This window comes from Ahaetulla prasina, chromosome 7 (assembly GCF_028640845.1).
Source record: "Ahaetulla prasina isolate Xishuangbanna chromosome 7, ASM2864084v1, whole genome shotgun sequence".
In the NCBI taxonomy this organism is placed as follows: domain Eukaryota; kingdom Metazoa; phylum Chordata; class Lepidosauria; order Squamata; family Colubridae; genus Ahaetulla; species Ahaetulla prasina.
Window position 1 is genome coordinate 24,286,553 of NC_080545.1, and position 12,501 is coordinate 24,299,053.

General features: G+C 42.5%; 2 protein-coding genes across 5 annotated transcripts in view; one reads left to right on the forward strand and one right to left on the reverse strand.

Moving 5' to 3' along the window:
- Window positions 1-12,501, reverse strand: part of MLC1 (modulator of VRAC current 1) — a 71,354-nt gene that overhangs the window by 23,783 nt on the left and 35,070 nt on the right. For 2 of the 4 annotated variants that reach the window (XM_058190289.1, XM_058190286.1), the window contains exon 1: window positions 97-218. The exons of 1 other annotated variant lie outside the window; for it this stretch is intronic. The gene's annotated coding sequence lies outside the window, so the exon portion shown is untranslated. Of the gene's footprint in view, window positions 1-43; window positions 219-12,501 lie in introns of those variants that run through there. One more of the 4 variants, XM_058190287.1, reaches the window with a different exon arrangement.
- Window positions 387-12,501, forward strand: part of MOV10L1 (Mov10 like RISC complex RNA helicase 1) — a 68,021-nt gene continuing 55,906 nt past the window's right edge. Inside the window, exons 1-2 of the mRNA XM_058190277.1 lie at window positions 387-516; window positions 6,313-6,497. Of these exons, the coding sequence (XP_058046260.1) occupies window positions 432-516; window positions 6,313-6,497 (270 nt within the window). The 5' untranslated portion in view covers window positions 387-431. The remainder of the gene's footprint in view (window positions 517-6,312; window positions 6,498-12,501) is intronic.

A 12,501-nucleotide genomic window follows, 5' to 3' on the forward strand; every position in this document is an offset into this window, starting at 1 on the left:
AGGCAAATGACTCCGAAGGCATTCGGGTGGAAGAAGAAGGTACCTTGCCAAACCGCTGAGGACAAACTGGAGGGTGGTGGAACTCATCATACCCACCTGTCACCGAGACGGGAAGGGGAGCGGGATTTAAATTAGGAAAAGGCAAAGGAGGTCCCGCTTTTTCTCCCCTTCCCCACCCCTCACACCACACACAACTCGTTAACGCAACCCTCTCCTCACAAACAGTACGGCTGCCTTTAATCGCGCGCGCATGCGTACCAGCGGGGAGGGGGGAAAGCGCCCTTCAAAGGCTGGGCGGAGCTTGAGGCGGCGCGCGGCGGAGAAAAAGGGATTGGGCAGCACGTGGCGCCTGGTTCGTGAGCTAGGAGGAGGAGGGAAGAAAGCGGTGTCGCTGAAGGTTGAGCTGGGTGTGCTTGGAAGCTTGGGGTGAAATGCTCCAGCTTTTGGCCAAGGGCTTTTCGTTTTTCTGGCGGAACGCCGAGCAGGAGGTCGAAGAGGAGTCTCAATCGGCCCGAGGTAGAAAGAACGGAGATCGCTTGGTGCTTTTTTTTTTTGTTCTTGGACTAATAATTGCTTGGACGGTTAAAAAAAAAAAAAGTGCAACAAGGAAGCGAATTCGCATCACGATGGAAAACTTAGGAAAAATAAGAGCTTGATTAGGCGAACTGTTAGGCCTGCAGGAATTCAGCTTAATGAATTTAATTCATAGATTTGCTATGGCCACTACTCCCCAAGACGGGGCGGCTTGGAAAAACCATTCCATCACAATCCCCAAAAACAATCTCGTGTTTTGTGTTTTTTTATTTGGTTGTGAAAGGGGTTTTGGTTGTCCCATATAGACCAGGGGTCTCCAATCTTGGCAACTTGAAGACTTTTGGATTCCCAACTCCCAGAATTCTTCAGCCAGCATTGCTGAGGAAAAGACTGGGGAATCTTTCCCCTGCCAAGACTGGGGAATCTTTGGCTCTTTACAAAATGGGGTGTTTTCTGTTCAGCATAATATGAAGATCAAAGAATGATTACCCTTTGCTATATTTATGCCAGGTCCCCAAAGTTATGGCTGTGGCAGCACCTCTTGGTCGTATGATCAAAATTGGGTGTTTGATAACCTGCCTGAAAGGTTGGTGGTTGGAATCCCTAGTACAGGTCTCCTGCATGAGCAGGGGGTTGGACTAGATGACCTCCAAGGTCCCTTCCAACCCTGTTACTGTTATCTCCTCATCCCTGTCCTTTTGACTCTCCTGCACAGTGGCATGTGGCAGTAGCATCAATGGCAGTAGGGCTGAAGTAGCAGCTCAGGCTCTTCAACATTTTTCCATCAGCCACCTCCACCAAAGTCTCAGCTTCAGCCCTAGTACCACCATGGCCACTAAGGAGTGCTGCCTCAAACCCTGCAGCCAGCCACCGCAGCGTAAAGCCCTTTGTGCTGCTTTGGCTTTACCGCACTCATCTGACCATAACCAGGCCCTATGCAAGGCAGCTGCTCGCTGCACCAGGCCTTTTTCCCAAGACTGCAAACACCATTCTGCAAATTGTGTATGTTCTCACAGTTTGGAAAACAGCATGCATGCATTGGAGAACAGTATGCGTGGCACAGGGTTTCAGGCGGTACTCAGAAGTTGCACCAGTGGTGCTGGAGTGAAGTAGAGGCCTTGCAGCAATGAGGCCCAGCTCAGACTGCTGAAAGCCGCAGGCCAGAGGTGAAATGCTCCCTGTTCGGAGCGGACTGTGCGATCCGGTAGCTTTGCTCCACCCTCCTGCCCGGATGTCATTACTTCCTGGTTTTAACCAGGAAGTAATGTGATTTTAACCTTCTGCGCATGCACAGAAGGTTTTGCGCATGCGCAGAAAGTTTGTGTGTGCCTGTGATGCGTGCAAAACGCGTGCACTTCCAAACTGGTAAGGAAGGTAAGTAGATTTCACCCCTGCCCCAGGCCTGTACTTCACCACTGGTACCGCCACCATCACCACAACCTAGGAGTGCCATTGTGCAGGACATACAGAAGGGCAGAGAAGGGGTGGGGATCGACAAGTAGAGGGAGCCCCCTGCCTTACTGAGACTTGGGCTTCAGAGGGACCAAGCCAAAGTGCTGTTCCAGACGATGTGATGAAAAGCATGCTTCCTTGGTCCCACAAGATGGCAATATTTAATGGAAGGGATCTAAAGCACGTCCACTCTGCTGCAATATACTGAGGGCCAGAAACAATTGGAAACAAGCATTCCCTCAGTTATAAAGTACTGGCTTTAGGCCAGTGACGACTAACCTTTTCTGGACCGAGTGCCCAAAGCGCGTGGCCAAACCCCCAAAATGTAATGCGCTTGCATCCCCTGCGCATGTCCCTCCGCACGCATGCGTGCACTGTCCCCCACATGTGCCCCCCATGCATGCGCCCCCCCGCACACGCATACGCCCATGCATGTGTGGCAGAGACCCAAAGACCAGCCAGGGGGAGGTGCGCACACATGCGCAGTGGTGCTGAACTGGGGCAATGGCTCGCATGCCCACAGAGAGGGCACTTCGTGCCACCAGTTCGCCGTCACGGCCTTGGGCCATACAGGTATGATATTAATACATTTGTGTAATTGTATGCCTGACAAAAATTAGGAAATAATCATCTCCAAAAACTTAACTAGATTTTTATTGGGACTTAGTGCTAAATGCAAAGTATAAACCTCTTTTAAAAAGACATATTTGAATATATATGTCTTTTTAAAGCAAGTTTCCTAACATATGTATCTTTGAGCATAACTTTATTAAAAACAGAATTTAACAATAATAAAGTTACTTTAGGAAAATGTTGCTTTTTCAGACTGGCTCTTACTTTCTAAGAAATACATTGACATTTTAATTTTTAATATTTTTGGATATAATCTGCTTGTTGCATAATTGTTGCATAACCTTTCTTATTTGTCACATAATGTTTACTAGCTTTTAGTAACTATATTCTAAGAAATACAGTTCTCTGAATATTACTGCATCCCACATGTAGGCTGATGTTCTTGAACTAGAAGCTGTGACAATATTGTTTTTCTCAGAATGATAGAAGTACACATTCTTGAAATGGGTAGTCTGAATTTAAATTACAGTAGGCAATCTGTCCTCCCCAACAAATGTTTGAAATACAGTTCCCACAATTCTTAATAATAGAGTGGGAGGGAAAATTAATATAAAAGCTTTGAGGGTTGCAAGATTGCCTACCCCAAATCAAGAACTTTAATTTTAGAATATTTTAAGAAATATTCTTTGACAAACAATTCCCAACAAAGCTAGTCTGTAGCAGTAAAAATAATAGCTTTCTGTCACTTTAAAAAGTAAAACGGGCCTCCATGGCTCAGGCTGCTAATGCAGTCTGTTATTAACAGCAACTGCCTGCAATTACTGCAGGTTCTAGTCCCACCAGGCCCAAGGTTGACTCAGCCTTCCATCCTTTATAAGGTAGGTAAAATGAGAACCCAGATTGTTGGGGGCAATAAGTTGACTTTGTATATAAATATACAAATAGAATGAAGACTATTGCTAACATAGTGTAAGCCGCCCTGAGTCTTCGGAGAAGGGCGGGATATAAATGCAAAAAAAAAAAAAAGTAAAATTAAATTGAAATAATTTAGTTTTAGGGATTAATTGGCCTTGGAAGCCATTAGTGTAAAATAGGCTTTGTAGGGTATTGCAGGGTTTAAATTGGAGTCATGTTTAGACATTACAAGTCATGTTCTAGTATAGTGGAGGAAGTGACTTTAGCAACAAAGTATGTCCAGGAGAAAGGATTAATGATACTGGAAGAAGGAAGGGTTAAGGAGCTTCTATATTAGTTCCAGAAAAAAAATGCCATAACAGATTTGATTTGATTCATTGAAAACTTTACCTTTAATAACCATTTGGCGATCATGGAAGCTCTGCAAATTTTCAGCTAGAAAAATGTAACTTCAGATGTTGGGTTATACCTTAGGAAACCCAACTGAAGCCAAGAAACTCACTGATTTTCTCTGCTCAGCCATCCTTACAATGTTCTTTGGGGAATTGAGTGAGAGTGCTTGGCAAGTTGCCTTGAGCTCTTCCAAAAAGGAAGAGACATAAATCTAGTAAATGTATAAAAATAAAAGTCAGGGCTTGCAAAATATGTGTCCAATTAATTCATAGCATGATTCAAGTAGATCAGATAACTTAGCAATATATTTGTGATCAAGATATATGGAATGATTTACATGCATTTCTTTGTTCCTTTGTGTTAACCGTGTTTGATAAATAAATGCAGTACAATATATTGCATTGCCTCATTTCAGGATATAAGGATATATATTGAGAGTCAGTTTGGTTTAATAGTTAAGACATCAGGCTATAAACCAGGAGACTGTTAATTCTAGTCCTGCCTTAGGCACGAAAGCCCTCTGGGTGACTTTGGGCCAGTCACTCTTAGTTGAAACCACCACCAGCATTGTTGTGGGGAAAATTGGATGTGGAAGGAATACAGGTAGTCCTCAGCCTATGACCACAATTGAGCCACAAATTTATGTTGCTAAGTGAGACATTTGTTAAGTGAGTTTTGCTCATTTTACGACCTTTCTTGCCACAGTTGTTATCTGAATCACTTGAGTTATTAAGTTAATATCACAGTTGTTAAGTAAATCTGGCTTCCCCATTGACTTTGCTTGTCAGGAGGTCACAAAAGAGGATCACATGACCCCCGGGGACACTGCAGCCGTCATAAATACATACTAGTTGTCAAACATCTGAATTTTGATCTCATGATCATGGAGATAACGGTCGTAAGTGTGAAAAACAGTCATAAGTCACTTTTTTCAGTGCATTGTAACTTCCAACAGTCAATAAACGGACTGTTGTAAATCGAAGACTACCATACCTATATCAGGCATGTTCACCATCTTAAATTTTTTTAGGGCGAATGAAAAAAATCAAAAATAAATGAGTGGGCTAACTAGTAAAATTTTAACACTGGCTTAGCAGTCTTTCAATGTTTTATATAAGTAAAAATTTAGATAGCAATGATGTTACACAAAATTTGTTTATATAAATTCTTCTGCCTCTTAAGGAAGATCTGTCTAAAAAGGTGGAGCTGTATATGCTTGGCTTCTTTGCTGTTTCTCAAACTATTGGCCTTTCATCTTCCTGGGTGGTATATTTGGAAAAGAATTTCCACCAACTTCATATTAATTTCTGTATTGTCAGTGTGAACTTTCTAGCTAATTGATAAGTCTGTCCAACATGTTTGTACAAGTAGATGTACCTTTGAAGACAGTGAATTATAATGCATAATAAACTAGAGAACATTTTCAATGTCCATAAAACCCCAATGCTTGGAAAATAAGAATGTATAGGGTTTAAGAATATTGTTGACAATTTACATATAAGGTGAGATGTGCTTGACAATGTAGAATTTTTTTCTTTTTGAACTGTAAGGACATTGAATTGGGACGTGGTGGTTCAGTGGCTAAGACGCTGAGCTTATCGATCAAAAAGTCGGCAGTTCAGCGGTTCAAATCCCTAGTGCCGCTTAACGGGTTAGCTCCCATTACTTGTCCCAGCTTCTGCCAACCAACAGTTCAGAAGCACGTAAAAAATGCAAGTAGAAAAATAGGGACCACCTTTTGGTGGGAAAGTAACAGCGTTCCATGCACCTTTGGTGTTTAGTCATGCCGGCCACATGACCACGGAGACATTTTCAGACAGCATTGGCTCTTCGGCTTTGAAACAGAGATGAGCACCGCCCCTTAGAGTCGGGAATGACTAGCACATACTGTATATGCGAGTGGAACCTTTACCTTAAGTACACGGACTGTACAACTGAATGAAACGGGATAGATAACTTTCTACCATACTCATTGCTGAGTAAATTCAAAATAATATCTTAGCTTCTTTCATGCAGGCAAAATAGAATTAATACATTTTGATTTGTTTCAGTTCTGATATCAAATTGTGGAGTGATACTACAAGGATTTTTTTATTATGAAAGTGCAATATTTTTCAATTCAAATGTTATGAAAAAATCTTATTCAGTATCTTTGTTGTTGATAATCATTAAGTTGCGTAGCAATTCATATTATATGATATAGGACAGACACTTGATTCTGTGAACCTAAAAGGGAAATTTTTTTTAAAATGTTGTATCGGTAATATTTTGTGTGCTGTTTTCATTTGTAAAAGCGCTTTGCAAAGACTGACCTATCAGAATTAACCGACTGTTTGTGTTTTACTCTTTTCTATAATAGAGTACAAAGAAAAATAAGTTTTAAATCAGATTTTTCTAGCAAGTGCAGATTTATTTAGTATTGACATAAATGTTTCTTTTTTATAGATGACAAGAAGATAAAAATAGTAGAAGGTGTAGTAACAAGATTTTGTCCGGAGTATGGGATGATCGATGATTTAATTTGCTTTACCAAGGATGCTGTGATGAGGAGTATGCCACTGCAAGTCGGACAGAGAGTAATAGCTCACATTGAAGAAGATAAAATATCTCATGGATTAAGAGCAGTCAGGGTGAGGTTAAAATAACTGGAGATGCTTCTTAAGCTTTAATTGTTTACAATAGTGGTTTCTCAAATTGGACCACTGAAGGGGGCTGCAGAGTTATAACAAGGGGTCTGTGATATGGACCAAAGAAGAAAACAAGCAAGCCAAAAGCTCACTCACACAGCTCCTCTTCTTGCATGGACTGAAAGGTACTTCACTACCAGTAGTAAGATGGAAGGGAGAAACAGAGGACAGGAGTAGAAAGCCCCAAAAGGAAAGAGTCTCAGGTTCCAGTTGGAATTTTTTTTTACCTCAACCTCAAAGGCCATACCAATAGCTTGTTCCAGCCTCCTGCCACAGGAGCAGAGCTCAGAAAGAAGCACCTTCAACTCCATCAGTATAGTTTATCTTGTATAGGCTGCCAGCATTCCTACAAGAAGGCTCTTTCCACTGCTTGGTGGCTGCATTACAGGCAAACACAAAAATTTGTGGAGGGCTCACAGAACACCAGCCTGCCTCTGCCTGTTTTATTTACACACACACACACCACTTATTTTCATATATAATGAACACACCATTATTCCTCCCTCCCTCCAGTTTTCCCCACAACAACAATCCTGTGAAATGAGTTGAGCTGAGAAGTTACCCAGCTGATATTTTTCACGCCTAAGGCAAGAATGAAATAGGAAAGAATTAGAATTCTTTGAAGGTGATTACCAGCACCTTGAACTGCACCTGAAAGCAAATCAGCAACCACTGCAGTTCCCACAAAAGAGGTGACACATGAGCATATGAAGTCTAGTGCAAAACTGGGCCATTGCATTTTGATCCAACTGAAATTTGCAGATGCTCTTCCAGGACATCCCCATGCATTACAATAGTCCAAACTGGAGATGACCAGGGAGTGGGTGTTTATGAGAAGGGCACATTAGTCCAGGAATTGGCATAATTGTCACATAACTCACAATTGTGCAAAATCCTCCTGGCCATCAGTGCCAACTGCTGAAGCAGGAATTTTGAATCCAGGAGAACCTCCAGGTTATGCACCAAGTCCATCTGGGGCAGTGCAACACCTTCCATGACCAACAAAGGTAATTCTCCAAGATATTGATGATACCTCATCCTATGTTGACAGATAATCTTCCCAGCCCTTTATGTAGATGTTAAAAAAGAGTAGTTACAGTTATTTACAGGCTGCAAAACTGAGAGCACGCAGTTATTTTTCTAAGCATGCACAAAGATTGCTCCTAGGAACAAGAAAATGGGTGCATAGGAAGGAGAATTGTTCGCTAAAAATCTTACTGGTTTGTTTGACTTTTATTTATCTTATTGTGAACAAGTATGCCAGGGAGTGAAAGAAAAGGCGGATTTCATTACCATTTGGGGCCATTTTAGCAGCTTGCCAAAGGGCTTCCTCTTTTGAAGGGGCAAACCATAACCACCTACAAACTGAAAAAATGGTTTACATAGTACTAATTTTAAATTGAATGTGGATCTTTTTTTTTTTTTTTTTTTTTTTGCATTTATATCCCGCCCTTCTCCGAAGACTCAGGGCGGCTTACACTATGTCAAGCAATAGTCTTCATCCATTTGTATACTATATACAAAGTCAACTTATTGCCCCCCAACAATCTGGGTCCTCATTTTACCTACCTTATAAAGGATGGAAGGCTGATTACTACTGTATAGCTAGTCTTTTGCTGTTACGTTTTACTTTACTTAACAGATACTTGATATACAAAGCTATCATGTGCAGGTCTGCAAAAAAGTTGAAAAGGGTTCTTCTTAAATTAAAAAATTAGAGAACCATTGGTTTATAAAATAGACCTTTTAATGTGATTGACACCCAGTTAAGTCAAATTGAGAAGACTCACTGAGCATCCTACCAAGAGGAAATTTAAAGTTTTGGAATGCATAGATCTGTCTCCTATCACCTAAATGTGGAAATGTAAGAAGCACAAAAAACCAAAACAGTGTAAATGATTAACAAACATTTACATGAATGTTGATGATTAACAATTATTTACACTTATGAATGTTTGCGTAGTTTTTTGTGCTTTTTAATAATAATAATAATAATAATAATAATAATATTTTAATTTGTATACCGCCCTTCTCCCGAAGGACTCAGGGCGGTGAACAGGCAGATAAAATATAAATACACACAGTAATTAAAAACATCCCTTAAAAAACTAATTCAAATGCCCAAAAATGTTAAAAAAACGTACTCCCCCGTAAAATAACAGAATTTTAAAAACCCATCCAATAAAAATAAAAACCAGGCTAGTCCAGCCATACGAAATAAATAAGTTTTAAGTTCGCGGCGAAAGGTCCTAAGGTCAGGTAATTGTCGAAGTCCGAGGGGAAGTTCGTTCCACAGGGTCAGAGCTCCCACAGAGAAGGCCCTCCCCCTGGGGGCCGCCAGTCGACACTGTTTGGCTGACGGCACCCTGAGGAGTCCCTCTCTGTGGGAGCGTACCGGACGATGGGAGATAGAAGCCGGCAGTAGGCGGTCCCGTAGATAGCCCGGTCCTAAGCCATGGAGCGCTTTAAAGGTGGTAACCAATACCTTGAAGCGCACCCGGAAAACAACAGGTAGCCAGTGCAGTCTGCGCAGGATAGGTGTTATGTGGGAGCTCCGAGGCGCTCCCTCAATAACCCGCGCAGCCGCGTTCTGAACTAGCTGAAGTCTCCGGGTGCTCTTCAAGGGGAGCCCCATGTAGAGAGCATTGCAGTAGTCCAGGCGAGAGGTAACGAGAGCATGAGTGACTGTGCATAAGGCATCCCGGTCCAGGAAGGGACGCAACTGGCGGATCAGGCGAACCTGATAAAATGCTCTCCTGGAGACGGTTGCCAAATGGTCTTCAAAGGACAACCGACCATCCAGGAGCACGCCCAAGTTGCGTACCTTCTCCATCGGGGCCAATGATTCACCCCCGACAGACAGCCGCATCTGCAGCTGACTGTACCGAGGTGCCGGCATCCACAGCCACTCCGTCTTGGAGGGATTAAGTTTGAGCCTGTTCCTCCCCATCCAGACCCGTACGGCTTCCAGACACCGGGACAGCACTTCGACAGCTTCACTGGGGTGGCCCGGGGTGGAAAAGTACAGCTGGGTGTCATCAGCGTACAGTTGGTATCTCACCCCAAAGCCACTGATGATCTCACCCAGCGGCTTCATATAGATGTTGAACAGGAGGGGTGAGAGAATCGACCCCTGCGGCACCCCACACATGAGGCACCTTGGAGTTGATCTCTGCCCCCTGTCAACACCATCTGCGTCCGAACAGAGAGGTAGGAGGAGAACCACCGATAAACGGTGCCTCCCACTCCCAACCCCTCCAACTGGCGCAGCAGGATATCATGGTCGATGGTATCAAAAGCCGCTGAGAGGTCTAATAGGACCAGGGCAGAGGAGTAACCCCTATCCCTGGCCCTCCAGAGATCATCCACCAGTGCGACCAAAGCTGTCTCCGTACTGTATCCGGGCCGGAAGCCGGACTGGAACGGGTCTAGATAGACAGCTTCATCCAGGTACTGGGGTAGCTGACACGCCACCACACTCTCTACAACCTTCGCCGTAAAGCGAAGATTGGAGACTGGCCGGTAGTTCCCTAAAACAGCTGGGTCCAGGGAAGGCTTCTTGAGGAGGGGTCTCACCACCGCCTCTTTCAAGGCCGCCTCCCACAAAGAAGCATTTGTAATCCCCTGGAGCCAGCCTCGTGTCACCTCCTGAGTAGCCAGTACTAACCAGGAGGGGCACGGATCCAGTAAACATGTGGTGGCGTTCAGCCTACCCAGCAACCTGTCCATGTCCTCGGGAGTCACAGGATCAAAGTCATCCCAAACCACCTCAACAAGACGGGCCTCAGAACCCTCGCCCAGATCTACCCAATTTTGATCCAATCCGTCCCAAAGCTGAATGATTTTGTCGTATAGATAACCGTTAAACTCCTTGGCACGCCCTTGTAGGGGGTCCTCCCGCCCCTCCTGTTGAAGGAGCGAGCGAGTCACCCGAAACAGGGCGGCCGGGCGGTTATCTGCCGACGCAATGAGGGAGGAAACATTAATCATTTTAAAAGTGTTCCTTTCCCCCGACATTAGCAATTTTCTGGGACTCTGCCTCCAAACACTGAATTTTTGTTCCTTCTATAAAAAATATAATTCTAATTAAGACAGAAATGAAAAATACAAATAGAGTCTGTATAATAATAAGCATAGGAAAGCACTAACACTGCAGATAGAGAATACTGGAGTAAGTCCAGTAGGGGGCAGACTTAGTACACAAGTTGAAGTTCAGTTAATTTGAATTAAGAGGCTGAAAGATTTTGCTAAAAGTATAATGGGTTTTAGATAAGAGTACCTTCAGAAGTTTGCTGCTATCATTTTAAATAGATAAATGGAGGTGAGGGACAAGGGTATGGACAAATGCAGAACAGGATCCAGTAGAGGGAGAAACACCCAAATGAAATAGTAGGATGTTATTAGCAGCCTATATTTGATCAATTCTTTTTCATTCATGACATATTGACTAGAAAGCACTTCATGATGTGGAAAAACAGTCTTCCACACAATCCTCAAGGAAGAAAGATTATAGGCACCAAAATTTTAAGTAGACTTCTAATTTCACAGTGTTATTATGCAGATAAAATATTAATACATTGTACAGTATTAATACAGTACTGCTGCAGTGTGTTCTATAGCAGGGATCCCCAACCTTGGCAACTTTAAGCCTGGTGGACTTCAAATCCCAGAATTCTCCCAGCCAACTTCTTCCAAAGCTGGCTGGGAGAATTCTGGGAGTTGAAGTCCTCCAGGCTTAAAGTTGCCAAGGTTGGAGACCCATGTTCTATAGATCTGAGCGACTGTTTTAAGAAGGGGGAAATAAGCGTCTTGTTTTATCTGTTCCAACAAGGCCTAAATAGGACTCTAGAATAATAAGGGATCTAATTTCCCTCACAAATATCTCTGTAGTAGTTAAACAAGATTTAGCCTATTAATATGGATAATTAATGATTGTAGCAGGAGCCACACTTCCCAACCTTTTTAAAATCTTAGCTGTCTTCGCAAATTATTTCTTAGCGGTTTAAATGCATATTGTGATAAATTACTGAAATATTTCACTTGCCTTCACTATTTTGACAAGTGTTTGAAAATATATTCCCTTTTTTAGATTGGAAGCTAAAGGATCTATACCCTTTTTTCTTTTCACATCCAGTTGTCATTTATCATTTATGGTATCTACTTAATAGTGACGCAGTGGCTAAACGTTTAAAAACGCTGAGCTTGTCTGACAGCTGGGGTTTGAGACCCAAGGGCCACATGACAGGGTGAGCTCCAGTTACTTGCCCAGCTCCTGCCAACCTAGCAGTTCGAAAGCAAGCAAGTACAAGTAAATAAATAGGTACCACTTCAGTGGGAAGGTAACAGTTTTCTGTGATGTGTAGTCATGCTGGCCACATTACCACAGAATTTCTTCAGACAACACTGGCTTCCTCAGCTAAGAAACAGAGATGAGTATTGCCCCTTAGAGTTGGACACAACTAGACAGGGAAACCTTTAGTTTTACCTTAATTAGGTAGAGTGCCTACTGGCTTGTATCAAAGGATTTGAAGTAGACACAAAAGCTTTAATTGCATAGATGAAATAACTAACCTCTTCAGATATCTTAAGCAGTTCCTACTCTGTCTACAGGATATGATGTTAATTTGATGTATTTGTGAAATGATTTAATTCACATGTTCAACATTTCATTGGTTGAGTATGTTTTTCAGTTGAAAATCAGAGTTGAGTATCTATGTGTGCATCCATTTTCTCTCCATGATAAGCTGTGATTTACTGATTCCTATTTTGTATGTGGTGGAACTTGACTGCCTTAGAGCTGTCTGCTCAATTCTATGATTGTCTAGAAATTATAAGAATAGTCTCACATGTCTGGAAATTACTGATTTAAAGAAAATTCTCAACTTTCAGTTCGGCTTGATTACTTACCATTTAGTTGATTCAGTTCCTTGTTTTTGTCTTTAGAATG